General features: G+C 36.8%; 1 protein-coding gene across 4 annotated transcripts in view; it reads right to left on the reverse strand.

The window, feature by feature from the left end:
- The window catches only part of SYNDIG1 (synapse differentiation inducing 1), a 297200-nt gene that overhangs the window by 195896 nt on the left and 75879 nt on the right, over window positions 1-25425 (reverse strand). For all 4 annotated transcript variants that reach the window (XM_078149688.1, XM_020987183.2, XM_078149689.1 and 1 more), the window contains exon 2: window positions 132-691. In XM_078149688.1, coding sequence (XP_078005814.1) covers window positions 132-611 — 480 coding nt within the window. In that variant the 5' untranslated portion in view covers window positions 612-691. The remainder of the gene's footprint in view (window positions 1-131; window positions 692-25425) is intronic.

Below are 25425 nucleotides of genomic sequence, written 5' to 3' on the forward strand. Positions count from 1 at the left end.
CACTTCATTATTGCCAGTGTTCATTGCCTATTTTCATTATGAAGACAGTCTTATAGTCATTCTAATACTGAACCTCCCCAAAGATGCCATCAATAACAAATTTAAAGTCATTTAAAATCAGATCATCTAACCTCTAGTTCCTGGAACTCCTCTTCTTCTTCCACATCATAGGAGAGAGTATGGATCTTGATGTCATCTGAAGAAAGGTCAATGAATTTTCCATCAGGATACTCCAGGCTATCTTTGGTAGGTGAGCGGTCCTCGATAAAGGTGGTCTCACAGCAGTCCGAGCTGCCACTCTCCCCCCAGGAACGCAGCACATTCTCTGAGTACAGGATGATGTTGGGGCGATAGTGAGATTCCACAGTCTGTTGAAGTGTATTGGGATCCAGTAACTGCTGCACTGGATCATTCCTGTTGTTGTCTAGGCAGCTCTGGGATGAGACATTCCCCACTATGTGAGTCTGATACTGGGGTGTTGGGTAAACAGATACCAGGCCATCTCTGTTCTCTGCCATCAAGTTTCTGGTATTAATTAAGCCGTTCCTTTTCCCAGCTTCACTGATTTTACTGTGCATTAGTACACTATTCTGTTCAATTAAGCCATCCATATTGTTTTTGCTTCTCCTTCAGTATTATTAGCTGGTATCTTGAAAACGCAGGTCACATCTGCCTAATGGCTCCCATTTTCCTAGGGGCAAAAAACACTGAGATGAGAAACAAAAGACAAAAAAACAAAAAACAAAAACAACAATGACATAGAAACCATTTAAACTGTCATTGTTATAAATCATTCGAGTCACCTTATATCCATAATAGCTAACACAGGAAATTAATAATAATCATCCTAGCTAGTTCATGAATTTTAAAAAGGACTCTCTTACAATACCTGGTTGTAAGGAAACTGCAAATGAATTACTAGTCTACATTAAATCTTAACTTCCATGGTAAAAAATACAATGAAAAAATGAGAATCATCCACACAAAGGTATATTGTTCCAAAACTGACCCACTTGATGATATACTTTCTGGATCACACAGACCCACACCAAAAGCAAACCACTAAAATTTAATGGCCCAAAATCTTTGTCTAATGTTTTTAAAATAATTTCCATTAAACTATAAACTAAAATTATTGGTGGATATTCAGTGTTACTAAAATATTAGGGAAGAAACATATAAGCAGTACATGTGACTTTGGAAATCAAAGGGGGACTTTAATGCCATATAGTCCAGAAATCATTCTTAGCTCCTGGGTAGTAGCCAGTGGATCACATTTTGCTGAGTACAGATCTAACCTATCTCTTTCACTAAAATGTATTGGTATTCCTTGTTTTCACATCACTTTGACTTTCACATATTTCCTCCCCTCCCCTAACCAGTGATCAAACTTTGATTTCACTGGTATAGGCAACTCTCTGGATGAGAAAATTTCATCTACTGATGAAGTTCACCATCTTCTTTATAAATTATTTTCTTACAAAGTTGCTCAAAGCACTGAGAAGATAAAATGACTTGCCTAGGGCCACACAGGTATGGCTGGTCTCAAACCCAGGTCATCCAGGTTCCAGGGACAGTTCTCTATCTAATATGCTACATTGTGACTCTTATTTCTCATAAAGAATTAAAAAGAAAGGGCAAAAATAGAGTATTCAAAAAAAACAACTAATCATTACATAATAACTAGCAAATAATAATAGTTGAAATTTATGTAGTGCTTTAAGATTTACAAAGCACGTTCTTCTATATGCTACCTCAATTCATTATCCTCATTTAACAGACAAAAACATTGAGGCAGAGAGGTTGTGTGTCTTTCCCAGAATCACACAGCTATTAAGTGTCTGAGGCAGGATTTGAACTCATTTCATCCTAATACCAAACCCTATACTCTATCCACTGGCCACATATCAGCTGACAATATATGTATTTTTCTACTCCAGAAACTTCCACCTATACAAAAAAAAGGTGAGTACATTTTAAAATATTTTTTTGGGTCAAGTTTGGTCATTATAATTTCACTTGTATTGCTGTTGTTATTTTCCTGGTTTATATTACTGTAGTCATTATGCATATTGATTTTCTGTTTCTATTTATTTTATTCTATATCAGTTCATATAAGTCTTGCCATTAAACCTCTAATTTCATAGATGAGGCAACTGAAGCTAAGAAAGTTGAAGTAATTTGTCTAAGACTGCATCTAGTATATGACAGAGACAGGATTAGATTTAAGTCTTCTGACTCAGAGTTTAGGGTTTTCATGATACCTGTCACACATGTTACATGAAACTTTGCAATATAATTTACAACTTCTTTGTGGTATATATACCTAGATGTATAGAGTATTAAATATGCTCTAACAGATTAATAACATAAGTAAATTGGCCCACAGACTTAATAGAGAAAATCCTTTGAGGCAGAGGTGTCAAGATGTGTTCTTTGCCTTTGTCAAATTGAGGTTTATTGAAAATTTCCATTTTATTTATCCATAATTTAAAAAAAGGACTTTCTGGTCAGGAAAGCAGAAGGTACATTCTTCAGAAATGAAATTGATGCAAAACAAAAATATTAATAAGATTTTTAAAAGTAAAAAGTAAAAATCCATGCAAAAAATCATGGACTTACGAATTCCTCCTCTAATGATTCATTGTGATGTGGATATGGCTCTGGGATTCTCAAAAGCTGTGCTAGAGAAGCCCAAGCTTTGACATGTCCTACCAAGAATCTTTGATTTTAGGTTTAAATTTGGAGATTATGGAAGAGGGAGGGGGAGAGGCAGGGATAGATTATTAAAGATCTCAAAATTAAGCCAAGGAATTTAGCTCAGCCAAGGAGGGTTTGAAAGGTTAATTAGGCTGGTTCCAACTTATCCTGCCAGCTTCCTTATATGCTACTCTTTTTCTTCCCCTCTATAGTGTAGCCAAGTGGCTAAATGGGCCTTCTTGCTGTGTCTCACACCTGGTACACCATATGGAATCTCTGTAACTTTGCCTGATCACTCCTTTCACTTCCACCTCAGAAAATCTCTTACTTCCTTCTGTCAAGATGGAGTTCAAGGACTACCATCTAAATAAGCCTTTTTTGATTGTCCTGCTTCCTAAATCTCTCTCTGTCTCTGTCTCTCTCTCTGTCTCTGTCTCTGTCTCTCTCTCTCTCTGTCTCTCTCTCTCTCTCTCTCTCTCTCTCTCTCTCTCTCTCTCTCTCTCTCTCTCTCCCTCTCTCTGTCGCCCTTCCCTTCCTCCCTCCCCCCTCTCATATCCTTTTGAGTTTTGGAGAAACACTCTAGATAATTTATCCATCCCTGTTTACTTTCCTTCTCTCCCTATATTTCTATCACAGACTCCTTTTCAAACTTGGATATGTGATTAAACTAGAGAAGATCTGATTCAAAATCAAGTCCATTTCCTTCCTTGCCATCCACCTTCCAAATTGTTTTGGCTTTCTTTTGGATCTGGCTTCCTGTGGGAGCCACCCATCCATATTTGTTGCCACACCCCTCCCACAGCCCAGTAGAGAAGGCAGACAAGAAGTGAACAGACCTGGGAATGAGCACTTGCTCATCTTTAAAATGTGGTGTTAGATGTAGTAACTCTGGGGAATAACAGAGATACAATCTTTTGTAACTCAAAGTAAGTTATATTGAACTATTCAAACTTTAAGAATTATTTTATTTATTATGAAAAATATCTATATTTTTAAAATTAATTACCAAGTATAAAAAAGCCCTTCATTTAAGCTTTCTTAGTGAAAAATTTTGAAAAAATAAGGAACCTACTTCAATTGAAATTTGGGTTAAAAGCATAGAGGAGAGGAAAAGGGTATGCGGAAGAGAATTAGGTTTTTGTTTTTTTTTTAATTTTTTAAGAACTAAATTAAGGAATCTTCCAGTTGTATAACTGTAGTCAGCCACTCTATCGATCCTTTTATTCAATCATTCAAAAATTTCTCATTTATTAAAATAGAATATGACAGAGATAGTATTAGATCTAAGTCCTCTGACTCAGAGTTTAGGGTTTTCATGATACCTGTCACACATATTACGTGAAACTTTGCAATATAATTTACAGACTTCTTTGTGGTATTAGAGCCTAGATGTATAGAGTATATACTGTATATCCACACAACTGTAATCCACACAACTATTTTTCCTTTCTATTTTCTTCAAATTTAAGGTCTTTCTTATAATTTAGGTGGTATTGTTATATAACATAGTAAAGTTGCAACTTTTTGGGGGTGAAAGTAGGGGAACATTGAAGAAAGACTACTGAATTATTGAAGTTAAATACTGAGAATACCTAAAATGTGATTTTTGCCTCTTTCAAGCAGAGTGCATAATAAATGACAAGCTACAGATGTACTAATAATGATCTACCTTTAGATACATAAACTTACAGAGAGATACCAGGGCTGATTAGCTGTGTTATCTCTCATAACCTCATACCACTGTTAAAGAACAAATCATCTTTAGATATTTAAGTTCAAAGTTAGAAAACAAAGCTATGCATATGTTTGAAGTCTTCAAGACTTGTTTAGGCACTAATTCCCATTGACTCAATGGCTTTCTTTAATCATTTTCAATTCACAGATGAACTGCTTGGAAGCCTATATGTTTAGGAATTTTGTATAGCCTGTTTTAACTATTTATGAAATTTTTCTAAGTAGGTTTTGTGCATTTATGGTCTCAAATGCTATTTGAGTAGGATTTGAAACTATATATTGATTAGAATAATCTATATTTCCTGACAACGTTAAGCTTTAATATATCTTAAATTAATTACAGATCTAAAGTATCTTGAAATAAAGAATCTTGTTTTATGCTTCTTCTGTGTTCCCCTCTCCCTCCCCCTCACATTAGACTATGTTGAATTAAATTCAGCAAACATTTATCCAGTGCTTATTACAGGATAAAGGGTACATTTTAAAAATCTTTCATCTACAGGAGCTTACAATCTATTGCAGGTATAGCATATAATACTGATAAATAAGCACAAGGTAGTCTGATTAGGGAGACACTAGGAACAACTGTGAGAACTGGGGAAAATAGTATAGAAAAGATAATTCCTGAGCTAAACCTTAAAGGAAAATAAGGATCTGAGAGGCAGAAGTAAGGAAAGAATTCCACACCTGTTCAAAGGCACACAGATAGGAGTTGGAATATTGACTCCTAGGAACAGCTAATTGTCTTGTTTGTTTGAATTGTATTACACACCAAATAGAGCAAAAAGAAATAAGGTTAGGAAGGTTGATTGAAACCAGGATATAGAGGGTCTAAAGTGCTAGAATGGGTAGTTTATCTTTTTTTCCTAGAAGCATTTGGGAATTGTCAAATGCTTTTATTAAGAGAGTGACATGATCAAATGTGTACTTGGAAATTTTATTTTAAAATCTACCTGTATGTTACTGTGGGAGTGGGAGAGACTGGAAGCAATGAGAACAGTTGGGTGGCTATCATGATAAACCCAGGGAGATATGAAGGCCTGAACTAAGTCAGTGGCCAGGTGGGTGTAGAAAAGAGGACAAATGAAAAAGATGCCATGGAGGTATAATCAACAACTTTGTAACTGACTGGATATGAAGGCTTGAATATGGGAAAAAGTCAAATATGAATGTTAGAGTACAAACTTGGATGACTTGGAGGATAACAGTACCCACCACAAAAATTAGGAAATTTTGAAGAAGTTCATAGGAAAAGAGAATGAATTCTATTTTAGAAATGATGAGGTTAAGATGTCAATGGGACAGAGTGGGAAATTTCTAACAATCAATTAACAATTTAGCACTATATTTTAGGAGAAAAACTGAGGAGTCATATATTTAGGGATGCTAATTGAATCAAAGGGATATGGAATTGATGAGTTCAATGAGAGAGTATAAGAATGAGAAGAGATCTAAGAATAGAGTTTTGAGGGAGATGTTTAGCAGACAAGAGAAAGATGGTATTCCAAATGAAGAATGTGAAGGAGTAACTAGATATATGAGAAGATAACCAAGAAATAAGAATGTCATGGTAGCCAAATCACTAAAGAATATATAGAAGTAATAAGTGCTCAATATGGTCAAAGGCTAGCCAGGTTAAGTAGGATGAACAGCATCATTGGTAATTCTTTTCTTTCTTTCTTTTTTTTTTGTGAGGCAATTAGGGTTAAGTGAGTTCTTAGGGTCACACAGCTAGGATGTTTAAAGTGTCTGAGGTCAGATTAGAACTCAGGTCTCCTATGTCACCTAGCCATCTCATGTAGTTTCCCTGTTTATCTCTTCTGATTAGATCTATTTTCTTGGGTAATTCTTTAAAAAGTATTTTCAGAGGAGGCGGAGCCAAGATAGTGGAGTGAAAGCAGTGACTTGCTTGAGCTCTCCACCAAAGTGCTCCAAACACCTATAAAAAATGTATCTAAACAAATTCTAAAGCAGCAAAATCCACAAAAACACAGAGTGAAACAAATTTCCAGCCCAAGATAACCTGGATGGTTGATCAGAAAGGTATTATTGCTCCAGCAGGGAAAGGAGCTCACTTTGGCAGGGGTGAGCAGGCCACAGCAAACCTGGAGCCGGCCTCAGAGGACTGAATTGCAGGCAGCTGTGGTGGTTTCCATACCTCTCAACCCACTAACGCCGAAGACAACTTAGAAGGTCAATGGGAAAAAGTCTGTTTCTGTGGTAAGAGAGAAGCTAGGTCTCAGCCTCAGTTCCCAAGCAAACACAGCCCTGGGGCTGGGGCTGCCTCCTGAGCTTCTGGCCAACAGACTGAGGGGGAATCTAGTGGCTGATCAGAAGGGGATCACAGGGATCTCTTTGCCAGTGATGAGGCAGGATTCTCTTGCTTTGCCTGTGCTTGGATCTGGGTCACAGTTCTGGGTGGCTGACCTGGGGTGAGAAGGAGCACTGGCGTGGTGAAGCTTGTAGTGGCTGTGAGGAGGAAATTCTCCTCACAGCAACAAGACAGAAAAGACTGCTTGTGGGTGAAATAGAAATTGAAAGAATCCACCAATCTCCTCCTGAAAGAGATCCCCAAAGGAAAACTCCTAGGAATATTGTAGCCAAATTCCAGAGTTCCTAGGTGAAGAAGAAAATAGCAAGCAGCCAGAAAACAAACAAACAAACAAACAACAATTCTAGTATTGTGGAAACACAATCAGGATAACACAAGATTTAGCAGCTTCTACATTAAAGGACCGCAGGGCATGGAATATAATACTCCGGAGGGCAAAGGAGATAGGATTACAACCAAGAATCACCTACCCAGCAAAACTGAGTATATTCCTTCAGGGGAAAAAATGGTCATTCAGTGAAATAGAGGACTTTCAAGCATTCTTGATGAAAAGACCAGAGCTGAATAGAAAATTTGACTTTCAAATACAAGACTCAAGTGGAACATGAAGAGGTAAACAGGAAAGAAAAATCATAAGAGACTTACTAAGGTTGAACTGTTTACATTCCTGCATGGAAAGATGATATTTATAACTCATGAGACCTTTGTCAGTATTAGGGTAGTTGGAGGGAAAAAAATATATGTATGTATGTATGTATGGGTGTCTATATACACACACATAGCCAGTCAGATAGATAGATATAGATATAGCTAGCTAGATAGAGAGATAGATGGCACAGGGTGAGTTGAAGATGAAGGGGTCATATCTGGAGAACAAAATTAAGGGGTGAGTGAGGATTATACTGGGAGAAGGAGAAAGGAAGAGGTAGAACGGGGTAAGTTATTTCACAAAAAAACAGAAAAGAAAAGGCTCTTACGGTGGAGGGGAAACAGGAGAAGGTGAGAGGGAATAAGTGAATCTTATTCTCATAGGATTTGGCTTAAGGAGGGAATAACATACACACTCAATTGGTGTATGGAAATCTGTCTTACCCTACAGGAAAATAAGAGAAGGGGACAAGAGAGCAAGGGAATGATAGGGAGAAGGCCCGATTGGGAAAGGGGGTAGTCTGAAGCAAACACTTCTGAGGAGGGACAGGGTCAAAAGAAAGAACAGAATAAATGGGGGGGGGGGAAGGGATAGGATTAAGGGAAATAGAGTTAGTTTTTCACAACATGTCTACTATGGAAGTATTTTTCATAACTGCACATGTATAATCTGTATTAAGTTGCTTGCCTTTTCAACGAGGGTGGGGTGGAGGAGGGAGGAAGGGAGAAAATTTGGAACCCAAAGTTTTAAAAACACATGTTTAAAGAAAATGTTTTCACATGCAGCTGTGAAATAAGAAATACAGGAAATGGGGTACAGAAATCTATCCTGCCCTACAGGAAAGTAGAAGGGGAAGAGGAGACAAGAAGAGGGGGGAGAGATAAAAGGGAGGGCAAAGTAGGGGATGGGCTATTCAGAAGGCATGGCATCTTGGGGTGGGGGAGGGTCGAGATGAAAATTTGAAACTTAAAATCTTGTGGAAGTAAATGTTGAAAACTAAAAATAAATAAATTTAAGAATTTTTAAAAAATTAAAAAGCATTTTCAATAGACTGCTAGAGAATGGATTGAGAAATGGATAGGATATGAGAAAGAATAGGCAGTAAGTATAAATAACTCTAGGACTTATATTGTGAAAGGGTAAAGAGATATAAAAACATAGCTCAAGAGCACACAGTAGGAATTGATAAATATTTGGGCAGGGTTTTTTTGATTGACCATATAGTGATTATTTTACAAACATATTTTATCAAAAAGCATTAAAACCAACTTATTTAATAATTTATTAATAATTTGATATTTAATAATTTATTTAATAAAACTGTTTTCAAATTATAGAAAATTATGAAGAATTCAATTATTATGATTTTTTAAAAATGGCCTTATTCGCTGTGCCTTTAAGTACAAGGTGTCCTACTATACACAATTCATGAGATTCTAGCTAATATGTCAGAATGTTTCCTTCCATATTCTATTTCACATGTGTCTAGTTTTTTTTGGAAACCTCATTTCCATTTTTTTCAAATCACATTCTCCTTAGATGCCTTGACTTCAGAACTAGAAATCATGCCCTGATGATATAACACTTCAACATCCAGAACTCCTGTGTTGGGGCCTTGGTGGTTCTATTGCTGAACCCCTCCTAGGCCACCATGTGAGATGGTCTTCTGTCATGCTTTGCTCTAGTCTCTCCATCTTCTCACCATCTGCTTTCTGCCTTGTATTCAACCCCAACTCCTTTCCACTGCTGAAATGATAATCAAATTAATTCTGCCTTTGCTTCTAGAAAGGAAGTATCAATATGCCACTTCCCCCTCTATTGACTTCCCTTGCCAACCTAACAACTTTTCAAACCAAAACAGATCAATCAACCTCTCTGTGTTGCCTCACCCTATTAGAATGAAAGCTTCTTTAAATCAGGAACTTTGTTTTCGTATTATGGAGCTTATCACATAGTATTGGTTTAAGAAATATTTTTGGTTGTGGTGATTGTTCACTCATTCATTCATTCATTCATTCATTCATTCATTCATTCACTCCCTCAGCATTTCCAAAAACAAAACCTAGGTAGTATTCCTTGTAATCTTAGTCTCTTAAGAACTAATTTTTTTTTTCCTGAGTTCATCATATTTTGCTAATTGACTACTTGATTAACTGAAGTTTTGCTCTAAGGACTGACTGCTTTGTTCTTAAAAATATTATATGTATGCATGTATATATGTGTATGTCTATGATATATATATGTATACACACACACACACACACACACACACACATATATGTATGTATAACTGATGACCTCAATTTTAGTTGTCTAGCAAGAAACCCTATACTACTGACCAAAAAGACTCTAAGATACATTTTGTTTTCAATCATAAAAGCCCTGCTACATCTTGGATACTGCCCTCTGTTGACAAAACACTTTTTCTAGGCCCAGATCACCAGATGGACTAGTGATTGAATGTATTATATGATGTCTCAGAACCATTATCAACATTGCCTGGCAGGGAATGTAAGATGTCAGTAGCAATCCTCATGGGGCTGTTTCTTTAATTGATAGCACCAGGCTAGAGCTACCAGTCATAGCTAAATGAGAAGTTCCATGTAGCATCACCCAACCACTCCTCTTTGCCCAACTCTGACTTTGTCTATTGTCCCAGGAAAAATCCAAATGTTCCTATTTCTGGGGCTTGAGTAAATGCCAGAATAAGGCTTCTACATATTACTCATTTTTAACATAATTCCAGAAAATTCATATCAACCAGTCCTTTCTGTTTGATTTCTACATTTTCCTCCACAGAATTTCCATTTATGTTGACATATAATGGTATACAGACATGTAGTGCTTTATCTTATTTAAGCTTCACAAGAACCCTAAATTAGAGGAAAATTGAGGTTTCTGCCTCTTGGAGTTCTTTGCTCCCTCTAAAGCACATTTACTTTTTATACAGGCCTTTTCCTTGATTCTTTTAGTTGTTAAATTCTTTCTGAAATGATTTGGTCTTCACTTAACTGTGTTCATGAAGAATGAACACCCTAAGAAAATGTTGGGGTGCAGCTAGGCGGCCCAGTGGATAGAGCACTGGACTTGTGATGAAGACTCGTCTTTTTTTTTCCAATTTTTTTTTCTGACAAGCAATGGGGTTACTATACTTGCCCAGGGTCACGCAGCTAGTAAGTGTCAAGTGTCTGAGGCCAGATTTGAACTCAGGTCTTCCTGAATCCAAGGCCAGTGCTCTATCCACTGTGTCATCTAGCTGCCTCCCTGAAGGAGACTCATATTCATGAGTTCAAATCTGGCTTTGGACACTTTCTAGCTGTGTTTCCTGGGTAAGTCACACAACTCTGTTTGCCTCAGTTTCCTCATCTATAAAAGTAGATGGAGAAGGAAATGGAAACCACTGCAGTATCTTTGCCAAGAAAATGCGAAGTGGGGTCAAGAAGAGTCAGATATGGCTGAATGACAGCAAAGGAGAATGTTAACTCTTTAAGAACAAGGAATTGTTCCATTTTTGTTCTTGTATTGCTAAATACCTAGTAACACTATGCAACATAGGGCAGGTGCAGGTGCTTACTATTGAATTGAAATGAAATTGGATCCATAGATCTTTTGGTTCACATGGAGCTATGTTTTGTTTTATGTTCTTTTGCAGATGAAGAAACTGGATCCCCAAAAGTTAAATGACTTGGCCAAAATGACACAGCTGGTTAATGATAGCTTAAATTGTTTTCTAAGGATAAAACACAACTAACATCAGAGGATAAAGATTTCATTTCTTTCTAGTCTTAATCAAAGGACACTTGCTATTGTAACATCAAGGAAAATGACAGTGAATAAAGAATAGTAAATATCTTGCTCTGAAAATACATCACTCATTTATCTAAAGTTTATCTACTTTTCTAGGAAACCATGAGATACAATTAGAAGTTTCCCTTTACTGGTACATTAGGAAAGCTGGTTTCCAGAATAATGTATTCATTAGACTCACTTGGGTGATTAGCTTATGCCCAGAAGAGATGGGTCTTAGATCTGAATAAAGTCTAAAACTAAAGTTTTCCCACCTTTCTCATCTATTCATGGTAGCCTTATGACAGATGAGACTCAAATTGCTGCAATAAGCTGCACAAATCTTTCTAATGAGGAGTCATAGTCTGTAATGTGAATTTACTCTGTTGTATTGAAGGGAAAAAACACCCCAAGAAAGCAAATAAATGCAGCATAGTAAGTCAGGTTTCCCCAGTGCACAAATACTTCCTGATAGTTATGTACCTTTGGAAACTGCATTCAGTCTTTGAAACCACTGAAGAGATCTTTTCTTGCTTCAGGGTACCATATAATCACATATGCTCCAGTACTAAGTAGTAGGTTATTCACTGGGACAAGCTGGTTCATTGATTTAGGGACAGCAATTGGCTCATCAAGGAAGCAGAGATGGAAGAAACAGTTGGTGTCTTGACTCAGATATAATTAGGGTAAAAAGACAAGTGAAAACTGTTCCTGAACACGTAACAGGAAATATAATTTTAAAATACAGCCTCAGCAGAAGAGGAGAGCTGGATGAATAAAATGAAGTGCTAATAATTTTTTTCTAAATTTTTTCTTTTAGGACTTCAAACTATAATGGGAAGGAAGGAGATGGTGTAGGGAGAAGAAAGATATCCAACCTCATCTGCAAAGTAAAGATGCAAGAGTCGATGTCAACTAAGCTTCTTAAATAGATGGCTAAAGCAGGGAAGATAGAAAGAAACTTTTAATAGGTATGAGGGGAAAGAGAAAGAGGGAGACAGCTTTGTTTATTGATGTTGGCTTTCCATTGTCATATTTAAGACTGGTGCTACCATTAACCATTAAGACATAAATTAGAAACCATCCCTTCTTCCGTACACAGAAAGGGCTAGATCTCTTTCTCTTTTTGTTATATATTTGTATTCCAAAAAAGAAATAGTCCTAACCATGAACTGAAAGAAACCTCCTGTACTCTCACTGTGTTAATACTATGTCACAAGTTCAAGTCTCCACTGATTGTGTCCTCTTGCCATCTTAGGAGCCTATGACTAACAACACAAAGGAAGGCTTTGTTCATTGACCTGAGAGGTAAGAGATTTCATTTGAATGAATAAATGGAACAAACGTTTATTAAACTCTTTCTGTCTGACAATGCATTAGGCATTGTGCATACAAATTGAAAAACACAGCAGTCTACCCTCGAGAAACTTATATTCCAACTGGGAGAAATGACATGTACAGGAGACCTCCAGCCTAGAGAAGAGAGTCTTTATCTGGGGAACTACAGAGATTGTGAGTGTAACCACAGAAGAGATGATTGTTCATGTTTTAATTTGCCATCTAGTTGCAATGGTAACACATTTGATGACTGTTACCAAATCACACGTTAAGTGTAAGAGGTGAAAAGAGTGTATGTGCATGAGTACATGTAGTGGTAGAGCAAATGGCAATATGTCTTAACTGGAGAGGCATCAGTTTCCTGATGAATTTGGCCAGTGACAGTAGGTTAGGTGAGATTTCTTTCTCAACCATCAGTGAGGATAGATCGAGCCCAGGGAAGAGTAACAAATCTGAGTAAATTAATTGCCCCAGGGTGGGAAATCATTAGGAAATCTGGAAGTATGGGTCTGAGGGTTGCTGTTGCTGGTGCAAAGAAGTGGACCACTAATAAGGCAGATGGCCTTTCTGTGTATGCACTGATACAGTGAATAGCTCTGCATAAGGAAATGACAACATCTTTGAGCCTCAGTTTCTTTCTTTGTAAAAAATAGAGTGGATTAGATCAGTGATCAATAATCTCTTAAGAAATAAGAGCCATTTGAAGGATTGGTACTTTTTTCAGAAAAATCAGTCTTAGAATAAGTGAAGTATGATATAAGAAATAGAATTCTAGGCATGGGCCCAGGAAGCTCTGGATTAAAATCTCACCTCTGACTCTTACTAGCTGTGAGACCTTGGTTAAATCACTTAACTTCTGTATGTCTCAGAAAATGCCCTATAAGGTATCTACCAAATCATATCAAGATGATTAGATGAGTTGAAGAATTATCCCACTGTGTTGATAAAATCAATCATCCCTAGATATATTTAACGTACAACTTTTTGAAGAGCTAAATTATTTATATTAAGAAATTAAAATTATTTCATATTGTTATTGGTGGGACACCAAGAATAAAGGGAACTGATACATGTTTTGTCTCTATTTTTTAAATAGCATGTCTTTTCACTATACAATCCACAAATTAAAGGTGATTCATTGTTCCAAATACCCAATGTGCCCATGTATCAATGAGATGACTCGGTTAAGCACATCCCTAATTCTGACTAAAAGAAGTACACAAACTTAAAACAAGCAGTTTGTGGCTTGCAAGTCACTTGTTGATGAATCTGGGACTAGGTGATGTTGTAGTTTTTTTTTTGTTGTTGTTGTTGTTGGTTTGTTGTTTTTTTTTTTTAGCATTAGAAATCTGTGAATCTATGAGACGGTCAATGGATATTGAAGTAAGAGTGAGTCAATTAAAATGATCAAAGGACTCTACTATTCAATATTTATGAGGAGAGAAAGACAGAGACACAGAGACACAGAGACAGAGATCAGGTCCTCGCACATCACCTATATTAAATAAGGACTTGTCTTCGGCTTCTCCATTGTTCCAACAATTAAATATGAAATAGGGCATGTTATTGTGGTTGTTTTCTTTTCTTTTCTCCAGTCAGTTGCCAAGTCTTCTTGTTGATTCTCTCACCAACATCACTCAATTCCATCCATTCCTTTCTTTCACCACTCTAGTTCAGGCCTCCCATTGGCTCTTGGCTGGATTGTTGTAATAACCTTCTATTGGTCTCCTTTACTCAGAGCTCAATCTTCTCCAATTCTTCCTCCACACAGCTGACAAAGTCATATTCCTAAAGCATAGGACTGACCATGTGACTCGCCTTCTAAACAAATTCTAGTGGCTCCCTATTGCCTTCAGAATCAAATTAAAACATTTCTGTTTGGCATTTAAAGTTCTGCAGTTTGGTTGCAGCAGGCTTTCCAGATTTGCAACGTAATATTTTCTTTGTGGACTCTACTAAGTATCCAAACTTGTCAGTATGCCGTTCCTCACACATGATACTTCCATCATCCTTCTCTGTGTCTTTGTCCAGGCTCCGTTCCCCATTCTTTAATGTATTCCTTTCTCATTTTCACTTAATAGAATCTTTAGCTTTCTTCAAACCTGAGCTCATGTGACATCTCCTACATAAAACTTTTTCTTTCCTTTCAGTTCTAGTGCCTTCCCATCTGATCACTTGGTATTTATTCTGTATATATCCTGTAATTTACTTATTTATGCCCATGTTCTTTCCTCCATAGAATGCAGGCTCCCTGAGGCTATGGATGTTTCATAGTTGTCTTTATATTCCTAAGACTAAGCACAATTCTTGGCACACAGTAAGAGTTTAATAAGCACTTTTGATTGATTGATACGTACCAAGTGTGACCACAGACAAGTTATTTAACCATTCAATGGTCCAGATAGCTGTCTTAGGCTATAAATGATGTATGATTTGTCAATCTTTGACAAGAGAATCTCCTTTGCAAAAGTTCTCGAGGCTAAAGGAAATTACAGATACAGACTGAAAACTAATAAATTGTTCATATATCTTATAGGTATTTGGATTCTTTTTCATTAAAGTGAACACTACTTAGCAAACATTTATTTTGTATCTACTATGGCCAATTCATTGGACTAGGAACCTGTAGTTAAAAATTAAAGATATATTAAAAAAAAAGGAAATCTAGTCCCTTCTTTAGAGCCCAGAAGGGTAAGAAGGGGTGGTAAGATATAGGCATATATAAATACACCACCAATAAGCACCTGATAAATGCACAGAGGAATACAAAATCCCCAGAGATAACATGAAGGAAAGATTAATTCAACCTAGGGGAAATATATTCAGGAAGAATTTTATGAGAAGACTGCATCAAGCCTGGCCTTTATCAGACTTGTACTTTAGGAAGTAACAATATTTCCTCCCTTCCTTCCCCCCATCCCTTTTCTTAAATACTCCATTAAAAAATATATGCAGGCAGATAGAATCGTGAAGTACACTGTCTCAGGCAGGGTTGGGGGTGGGAGGGTGGACAAAACAAACAATTATAACCTAAATCTCCTTTCTCAAATTTAAAAGAGTAAAAAAAGGTCCACAGTCATATACCACAGAACTAAACCCATATTGTGAGACAGATTTACATAGTGGATAGAGCTCTAAAGCTGAGGTCAGAAGACCTGGCCTTGACTTCTACCTCAGATACTTCCAAGCTGTTAGTTACTTAACTTCCTATAGCCTTGGTTTCCTCTTACGTAAAATAGGGATATTGATGCTTGTGCCAGCCATTTCATAGGGTTATTGTCTGGAAATAACTAACTGTCCTAACCTTATTTGCTAACCTAAACTGCTAATCTTAAATCACTCTATAAATGTTCAATATTATTCTCACTAGTGCTGCTATTGTTATTTTATTTAGAGCTGAAAGAAGAGGTAGAAATCATTGAGTCTGATTGTTAATTTAACAGACATTTATTAGGTTCTTACTGTGTGCTAGGTGCTGGGGATAGAAAGGCAGAAATGAGACACTCCCTGACCTCATGTAGCTTGTGTTCTATTGACTACATAACTTCTACACAGCTATGAAAACACAAAATAACCCAGAAATTGGTACACTATATAGGATACAAAGTTCCAACTTCATTAACTGACTACAAAGGGTGTGTAGTTTCTAGAAATTTGTTTATAACATACGAGTCCTAACACAGTGAGGCAGTTGTGGTACAGTGCATAGAGAGCTGGGCCTGGAATTAATAAATATTGAGTTCAAAGGCAGCTTTGTATTCTTACTAGTGATGTGGCCCTGAAAAGGTCATCTAACCTGTCTACCTCAGTTTGCTCAACTATAAAATGCGAATTGCAATCACACCTACTTTCACATGGTTCAAAAGTGTAAGGATCAAATGAAGTTCTATCTGTAAAGCATTCAGCACAGTGTTCTGGCACATAATAGGCACTTACTAAATGTTTGTTCCCTGCTTTCTGCCTAATGCTTTACAAAATACTTCGTGTGGATCAGTTCTCCATCGTTATCAATTGCAACATGCTATTGATGGAGGAGAATCATTCATTGAAATGTCCATGTAAACATTATGATTATAGCTTGCTTGTGCAGTTTATCAACAACATTAGTTGAGACTCAATGGTTTTCTTGTCCTTGAAGGGGTTATCTAGAAAAAATAATTGAATATAAGAGCTGGGAAAAGGGTTTCAAGTTCTATATATTTCTTGTGCACAAAGTGGGTTGGGAGCAGGGAAGCAAAAATCATTGACATTTATGTACACTTTAAGGCTAACAAAGAATTCACATAGCTTATCATATTTGAGCTTCAACACAGACATTATCGTGATCATTTTCATTATCATCATCATTACTATCTTTTACATAGTGCTTTAAGGTTTGTAAAGCACTTTGCATATATTATCATATTGGGACTTTACAATATAATAATAATTATAGCTAGCATTTATATAAGCATTTTGAGGTTTGGAAAATACTTAACAAATATCACTTTTTATCCTCACAGTATGCCTGGGAGGTAGGTATAATTATTATTTCCATTTTACAGATTAAGAGACAGAAGAGAAGTGATTTGCCAAAGATTACATAGTTGACAAGTGTCTGAAACCACATTTGAATTCAGGTCTTCCTGACTCCAAGTCCAGCAGTCTAATCACTTTGCTATTTAGCTGCCTACTGTGATTTAAGTGCCATAACTATTATTTTTTTCCATCTTTTCATATGAGCAAAGCGAGGCTCAGGCCCTGTTCTTCCTTTCTCTTAGCCCAGCATTCTAACTACTTTGCCATGATACTCTTAAGTAGAAAATATATGGAGATATCAATTTCCTCAAATGATAGCACCTCTTGTCTAAAAAATGACTGGTTTGTTTTTCCTATTTTGAAAAGCCAGGTGAACTTAACCTGAAGGTAAATCTGATCTCAGACATTTACTGGGTAAACCTGGGCAAGTCACTTAACCTTTGCCTGCATTGGTTTCCCTTTGTGTAAAATGAGGATATTAACAGTATCTACCTCCCTGTGAGGATAAAAAGATATATTTGTAAAGTGATTAGTTCATAGTCAAAGCTAGTTCCATTCTTTCTTTTCTTTTCTTTTTTATTTTTTGGAAGGTGATAAAAACCTACATATTCTTATTTGCTGTTTGTTTATAAGGAGTCAAAGAGGATGAAAAAAATACCCTACAGGATTCAATTGGAAGAAAACCAGTGTGGAATGTTGTTGTTGTCCTATGTACTTGAAGAGGACCAAAATGACATCATGATGTTGGGGTCAATGTATAGTGTGTCTGATTATGGCTGGAATATGACCTTGGAAGGTTCTACTAGACATCGGGCAAAATAGTCTGTATGAACATTTGGGATGGAGATGTCTCTAAATTTGCATTTCTCATGTTTCCCAGTCTCATCTCACTTTTCTGTTAAGCTACTGTAATTTTGGTTTGGTCATAGAGCACAACACCTTCTTTGATATGGGCATGCCATGCTGGCCGGCTCTGTGCCAGAGTCTCCCATATCTCACAATGGATTCCAAAGTTCTTCAGAAAGACCTTGAGAGTGTCTTTCTATCACTTTTTCTGACCTCCATGAGTGCTTGCCTTGTGTGAGTTTTCAATAAAATAGTATTTTAGGTAAATGTATGTTTAGCATTTGAACAACATGGCCAGCCCATTAGAGTTGCACTCTCTGCAGTGGGGTTTGAATGCTTGGCAGTTCAGCTTGAGAAAGGACCTCGGTGTCGCATACCCTGTCTTGCCAGGTGATCTTCAGAATCTTTCTAACATAATTCAAATGTAAATTGTTCAATTTTCTGGTATGGTCCTGATTGAATGTCCAGGTTTCAGAGATTCAACAATGAGATCTATCAGCACAATGGCTCTGTAGGTCTTTAGTCTGGTAAGCAGCCTAATACTTCTCTCCCTAACACTGAGCTAGCTCTGGAAATGTGTATGCGAACCTCGTTATCTATGTGGACATTGCTGGAAAGTATACTGCCAAGGTAAGTGAACTTACCTACAGCATTCAACATTTTTCCATTTGCTATAACAGATGGTATGGATGGTGTGGTACTGGCTGGTGGAGGACCTCTGTTTTCTTTGTGTTAATTGTTAGGACAAAATTAGCACAGCCAGCATAGATTCAATTCACAATTTGTTGCACTTCAGGCTCAGAGTCTGCATTTAGTACACATTGAATTTGGAATGACAGAAAGAGCAATGGGTCAAGGCACATTAGTGGCACAGTGGATAGAATGCTTACCTGGAGTTAGAAAGATCTGAGTTCAAATCCAGCCTCTGATACTTATAGCTATGGGACTCTGGGCAAATCATTTAACCACTTTTTTTTTGCCTTGGTTTCCTCATCTGCAAAGTGGCAAAGAATTAATAGTACCTGCTTTCTAGGATTGTTGTGAGGATCAAATGAGATAATAATTGTAAAACTCTTAGCACAGTGCCTGGCATTGCTATCTACATGTTAGCTGCTATTATTATTGTTATTATTGTTATTGTTAGCAGATGAGGGCTTTCCTTCTTAGCCTGTCTTTTGCTATCAACATGACCTTGGGCAAATCATATACTCCCTGATCCTCAGCTTCTTTATTTTTTCAGCCAAAGACAAGGTTTGTTAAAGATTTGCCATACTGGCCAGATTCAAGAAATCTCAACATTTGTGATGCTTGTATTGAGAAGCAAGCTAGATTGAATCTGAGCCATTGTCTAGATTTTAAGAATCTGAACTGATCCTTAGTTTCTTTATCTCTTAATTGAGGGAGCTGGATTTCCAAGTAAACTTTCAAGTGAACATTCTATGACACATCATGTAATTTCCTACCTTTGTTATTAAAGAGTCAATTTTCTAGGCTTATGAAGACACAGTCTACAAGTCTAAAACCTCAAACCAAAACAAACCAAACAAAGTGAAATCTAACTGGGAAATGTGGTGTAATGGAAAGACCATTGACACTGGAGTCAGAGGAACATAGGTCAAATCTTAGCTGTAATGGTTACTACCTATATGACCTTGACCAAGTCACTGAACCTCCTTGGGCCTCTGTTTTTTCATCTGTCAAATGTGGGGATTGTAATAGATAGATAGTCTCTGAAGCTCTTTCACCTTTTAGATCTATGAACCATTGAAAAAACATTAAACTCATTAGCAGATTAATTTATCAAGTATGCCTGGGTTCAATTGCAGGCAAGGATTATTTCTAAAAGGGGCAGCTAGGTGGTGCGGTGGATAGAGCTGTGGCCTTGGAGTCAGGAGGACCTGAGTTCAAATCTGGCCTCAGACACTGGACCCTTATTAGCTGTGTGACCCTGGACAAGTCACTTAACCCCATTGCCTAGCCAAAAAGAAAAAAGAAAGGATTATTTCTAAAGCTTTAAATCCCTTCTCTCTATGATGAAATTAAGCAAAAAAACAGAAGAGTAACAGGTGCTGGGGTTTCCTGAAACTTCAAAAGAAATTAGAAAGCCTTTGAGTAAACAATAACACTTGTCTTCTTGCTTGGTAAACAATGTATGTATTTCTAATAATGCCAATGTATTGGGAGAAATGCCTGCAGCTCACAGTTCTCATTAAACAACTAATATTTGTCTTGAGCACAAACATGTTAGAAAGCCTAGTGATTTGGCAAGAGGGAAAGCTAATGGAGCATCAGCGATTTGAGTGGGTTATTATTATTTAGCACTTACACTGAACATTATATTTGTGAAGGGTAGTTTTGTGTTTTGAGTACATTTCAGTCCTTTGTCAGTGAATCTAGCTTTGTCAGTTGTCTATGATTTCCTGCTTGTGGATTAATCAAATCTTGAGATAAGTAAGACTTAAAAGAATTCCTTCAGCATCAGAGGACTAGGGTCAGTGAACTGGCATCCAAAATTTGATTGTGCATTGAGGCATAGGATCCAGGAGCCCTAGGTTCTGGTGTAGCCTATTGCTAAATGTGATGGAGAGCAAGCCGTTTCTCCTTGTTGCATCACGAGTTCCTCTGTAAATTCAAGAAATAAGGGTTCAAAAAGAATTATTTAACTACTTACTATGTACAAAATTCTGTGCTGTGAGGGAGTACCTCCAGCATAATAATGAGCTGCTCCTATTATTGTGGCCTTGAGATTCTGATCTAACAAGATAGCAGATAATTACAGAATCATAGAATGTCAGGTTATAAGGCTTAAAATGTCTTAGGATTTTGAATGAACTAGAGAATGAGAGCATTGCACTCCTGTTGATAACTACTGACAACACCCAGAAAAGAGCAGAATTGTCACAAGACTTCAGTCGGAAAAACACCACCCCATTTTTTGGGGGGAGGAATGAAAAAAGGGATGAATTCTTCAAATTATAGGGCAGTGATCTGGATTTCAATAGAAGGCAAAATTCATCCAATCAATCAACAAGCATTTATTAAGTACTTACTATGTGTCAGTCACTATTCTGATTGTTGAAGATACAAGATCAAAACCAAAATCATCCTTGCCTTAAAAGAATTTACCTTCCATTGTGGAAATAACAATATCCATTTAAGTCTATGCATTGCATAGACATGTTAAGACAACATCTTTTTGGGAGGGAGTGAAGCACAAGCACATTGAGGGAGTGACAGGTCATAACTGATTGCTAAGGGAAGGGACCTAAAAGGTAATCTGGTACAGCTGTCTCTTGTTATAGGTGAGGAAACTGAATACTTGAAAAAGTCAAATAGATTAGCATGTGACAGAGCTGGAATTTGAGCCCAGGTCATCTGAATCCAGATCCACAACCCTTTACACTCTGGCATGCTGTCTCCTCACATATGATTTCCAAAAGATAGGTTATAAGCCAAACACAACAACAACAACAAAAACCTAGAATGATCTCATGTCAGTGGTATGCTACAATGATGCATCTTATTACTAACCAACGCTTTGATTTTGAGAAGATGTTAAAGTGGAAAGGATACTGGCTCTCAAGCTGGAGGACCTAGGCTCAAATTCCAATTCTAATGTTTACTGCTTGTGAGCAACTCACGCAACCTCCCTGGGTCTCAGGCTTTAAATTACAATGTGAGGCATTGGACTAGATGGCCTTTGAGGTATTTTCCAGCTCTAGAATGATAATCTCTATGACTTGAGGCTTCTTGCTTCCAAGGTCTCATGGAAATTGACTTTTAAAAATTGCTCACAGATCCGAGCAACACGGATATGAATATAACACATTTATATATATATATATATATATATATATATATATATATATATATATATATAATGTATGTATGTATATGTATGTATGTATGTATGTATATGTATATATGTATATAATATTCACACACACATAACTTTCTTTGCCTCTGCTTTGACAGAATGATGACAGATGGATTTAAGTTCAGCATAGATGGCAAAGCCAAAGCAGTGTGCTATAATGGAGAATATGCTAGAATTGTAATCAGAGACATGGGTTATAATTTTACCTTTGATACTATCCGTATAGAAATGGAGAAATAAGCTATACATACCTCAGAGGGTTGTTGTGAGTTTTAAACAAGATAATGTAGACAACTACTTCACAAATTCTAAAACAATATATGAATTTCAGTTTGTAGTAGTAGTAGTAGTAGTAGTAGTAGTAGTAGTAGCAGTAGTAGTAGTAGTAGTAGTAGTGGTAGTGGTGGTAGTGGTGGTAGTGGTAGTAGTAGTAGTAGTAGTAGCAGCAGCAGCAGGAGTAGTAGTAGAATTATAATAGTAGGGGAAAGACACATTTGTAGGAGGAGCCCTTGGCTTTATAATATCTTCATGATTGTACAAATGTCCCATGGAGGAGACTTGTGGGACAAAAAACAATAGATTTAAAACTTGTCTGAAAAAGCAAAGAACATAAGCAACATAAAGATGTGAAAACCATCAATGGTGGGTACTAGATCTCTACATTTCAAAAGTCTGACTCAAAGTGTAATTTTCCAAAGCAAAGGGAGCACAGCATTTTTTCCTAGTGTGTTGAATTCTCCATCACATATAAAGGAGGAAAACAAATTAAAGAGAGAAATAGATATGTTGGCTTCTTCTCTAATTGAATTCATTAAAACTGTACTAAACATCCACTATGTACAATGTACTAGGTACCCAAAGGCCAATCAGAAAAGAGTCCATGTCCATAAGTGGCTTATCCTCTTTACTAGGAAATATATGTATGCAAATAAGTAAATAAATGATGACTTGAGAGAGAGCTCAAAGTCCCCACTTTCCATTTCAGCTTCAAAGCAACCACATAAGTACAATAGATTTTATTATCTCCATTTTATATTTAAAGAAAATGAGTCCAAGATGTTTAAATGACTTGGGCATGGTCCTACAGCTAGTAAACTTCAGAGGCAGAATTTGAACACAGGTCTTCTCATTTCCAAATCCTACACACTAGTCTCTATACCTGCCTGTCTGAGGAAAATCAAGTATAATTCTAGCTGTCACTACATGAATCTTGTTCTCATGAGGTAGATTTAAAAGGCCCAAAGTTCATAGTAATTCTGCCCTTTTAAGAGTATTTATGAAACATTGGGATTGCTCATGATGAGTAAAAACTGTCTAACAATGGGCTAGGGAATTGGGGTCCCAGGCCTATACTCAGAAAGAACACTCTCCCCAATGTGGCTCCCAGACTTGTCTCATGCCCCTGCTCATGAAACAAAAGGACACAAAGAAACTAGAAGGATAGGTTCAATCCCAAGTATTTCTGAGAAATAACACTGGATCAATCAGATGTAGTGTTTAATAGAACAAAAAGAGATACTTTGAAATGAGTACCAGCTGGGACACCCACATGATGTAAGGCAGAGTCATTTTTTTCTGTTTTTTGTTTCATTTTATTCTCCTCAGTGTTGTAGCCCCTGAGTGAATTTCTTCATCTTAGGCCTTAGCACTTTCTTGCCAACTCCCTTTTCTATGTGTGTTATCTCTTTTCCTCTTGAGAGATCCACTGTAGAAAACAAACAAACAAACAAACAAACAAAACCCCCAAGTTTTTCCTCCAGATATGATCTCTGAAATAACTTGTTCTCTTGCCAAGATGCGATGAAATACAAATCCCAGGGTCTCTAGCAACTTAGGTCTTTTTCCAAGGTAGATAACCCAAGCCTTGACATAATGCCTATTACACAAAAGACCTGGGTTCTGTTCTCTGTTCTGTTACTAGCTGACTCTATGGCCTTAAGCAAGTCTGTGTATTTTTCAGGACATTGGTCTTTTTATTTCCAAAATGAATAGATGATCCCAAAGTTCCTTTCCATTTCTAACAGACTGTGATTCTATAAATAAGAATAATTGAAATAGGTTCAGAGAGGTTATGTGATTTGCCTAGAGTCCAAGGATATTTGCACCCAGGATTCCTGCTGTCAATTACAGAATTTGTTCTAACACATCACCTTGCGTGCCTCCCTCAATGGACTTAAAAGGGAATGGTGTTTGTCTTCAAAGAGCTAACAAGAAGTATGAGCATTCATTTCCACTCATTAAATATGTGTGACAAGAAGCACTTATTACCTTAAATTTCAACATCATTCTACTAACTGGTTTCCCTGCCCTAACCTGCCATTTCCTCTGATTCTTTCTACTGATATTTTTAAACCTGTTTTTTTGAGAATGTTACTTGTCTCAAAAATTTTCATTTTTTTTTGCCTTTATAATGCAAAAGTTCATACTCCTTAGACCAGTAAGACTGATAAACCTGGATACATTCTGACTCCAGAGCTCCTCTTATCAGTTATCTTGCCTCTATACCTGTTTTCCACTCCCACCAAATTGGCATACTTATTATCTTCCAGATACATCTTAATCATTTTTCTCTCAACCTTTTCTCCTACAGTTTCTCATTATGAAAGTCTCTTCTACTTACTTGATTTTTAATTCCTTATTATCATAAGCTTCTATTGATCACCAAAGGGCTGAGCAATATTCCAATTTTTTGGCTCCTATAACATTTACTGTCTATACCACTTATTTAATATTTCCTTGTGTTGTTTTTGTCTGGACTTGGGATTTAATTCTTGCAAAGGTAAAGAAACTCTCTCTACCAATACAAATCAACAATTTCTCTGAAATGTATAGCTCTGATTTTGCCAATTTTCAAGATGTAAATATTCAAATTGAAAATCTTACTATCAGCTCTTGTAAGCCAGACAGAGCTGGCTCTAGCACACCTCTGTGTATAGGTAAGTTGGTAAGAAATCAGATTATATAATAGTATAGGGTTAGCCCAAGGTATATGCTCCACAACATCAATTCTAGACATCAGTGAGAATACATGAGATACATGAAAAATGAAAGAATAACAGAAAAATTGTTGATAATCTAAATACATACTCGTGATTTGACAAAGTAGACACCTTATTTTGAAATTCAGGGGTTATGGCCTTGATGTCATGCCTAGTGTCCTTCTCTGCCTTTTGTATTCTGATATTAATTGGAGGATGACTTTATCAATAATACAAACTATTATGCAACATTCCTATCTCCTGCATAAAAAATAGGCAATAAAAGAATAGAAATGTATAAATGAGGCACCAGATATTATATTCTCATTTGACATTGTGAAGATTTCCTGAATCTTCACTTACAGGAACAGCTCAATTATCAGAATTCATTCAGCAATTATTCCAGAAGTGTACCTTACATTATTCTCAGGAAGGATATAGTCTAATAAGTTGCTGACAGCATTGTTAAATTCTGGGAAAAACTTTTAGAGTTAAGTGAAAGCTAGTAGATCCTCACTACATGATAAGAGACTCTAGCTTCCTTTTAATAAATGACTACGTAATTTCCTGAAGGAAGCCATTTTGTTTTTTATCAGAAGGCCCTGGTAGTGGTATACAATGTTACTGAGAGAAGAGCATCAGATTGGGGAGTCAGAGGACTTTGGTT

The sequence above is a fragment of the Phascolarctos cinereus genome, unplaced genomic scaffold (assembly GCF_003287225.1).
Source record: "Phascolarctos cinereus isolate Bilbo 61053 unplaced genomic scaffold, phaCin_HiC Scaffold_2;HRSCAF=192, whole genome shotgun sequence".
Taxonomy (NCBI): Eukaryota; Metazoa; Chordata; class Mammalia; order Diprotodontia; family Phascolarctidae; genus Phascolarctos; species Phascolarctos cinereus.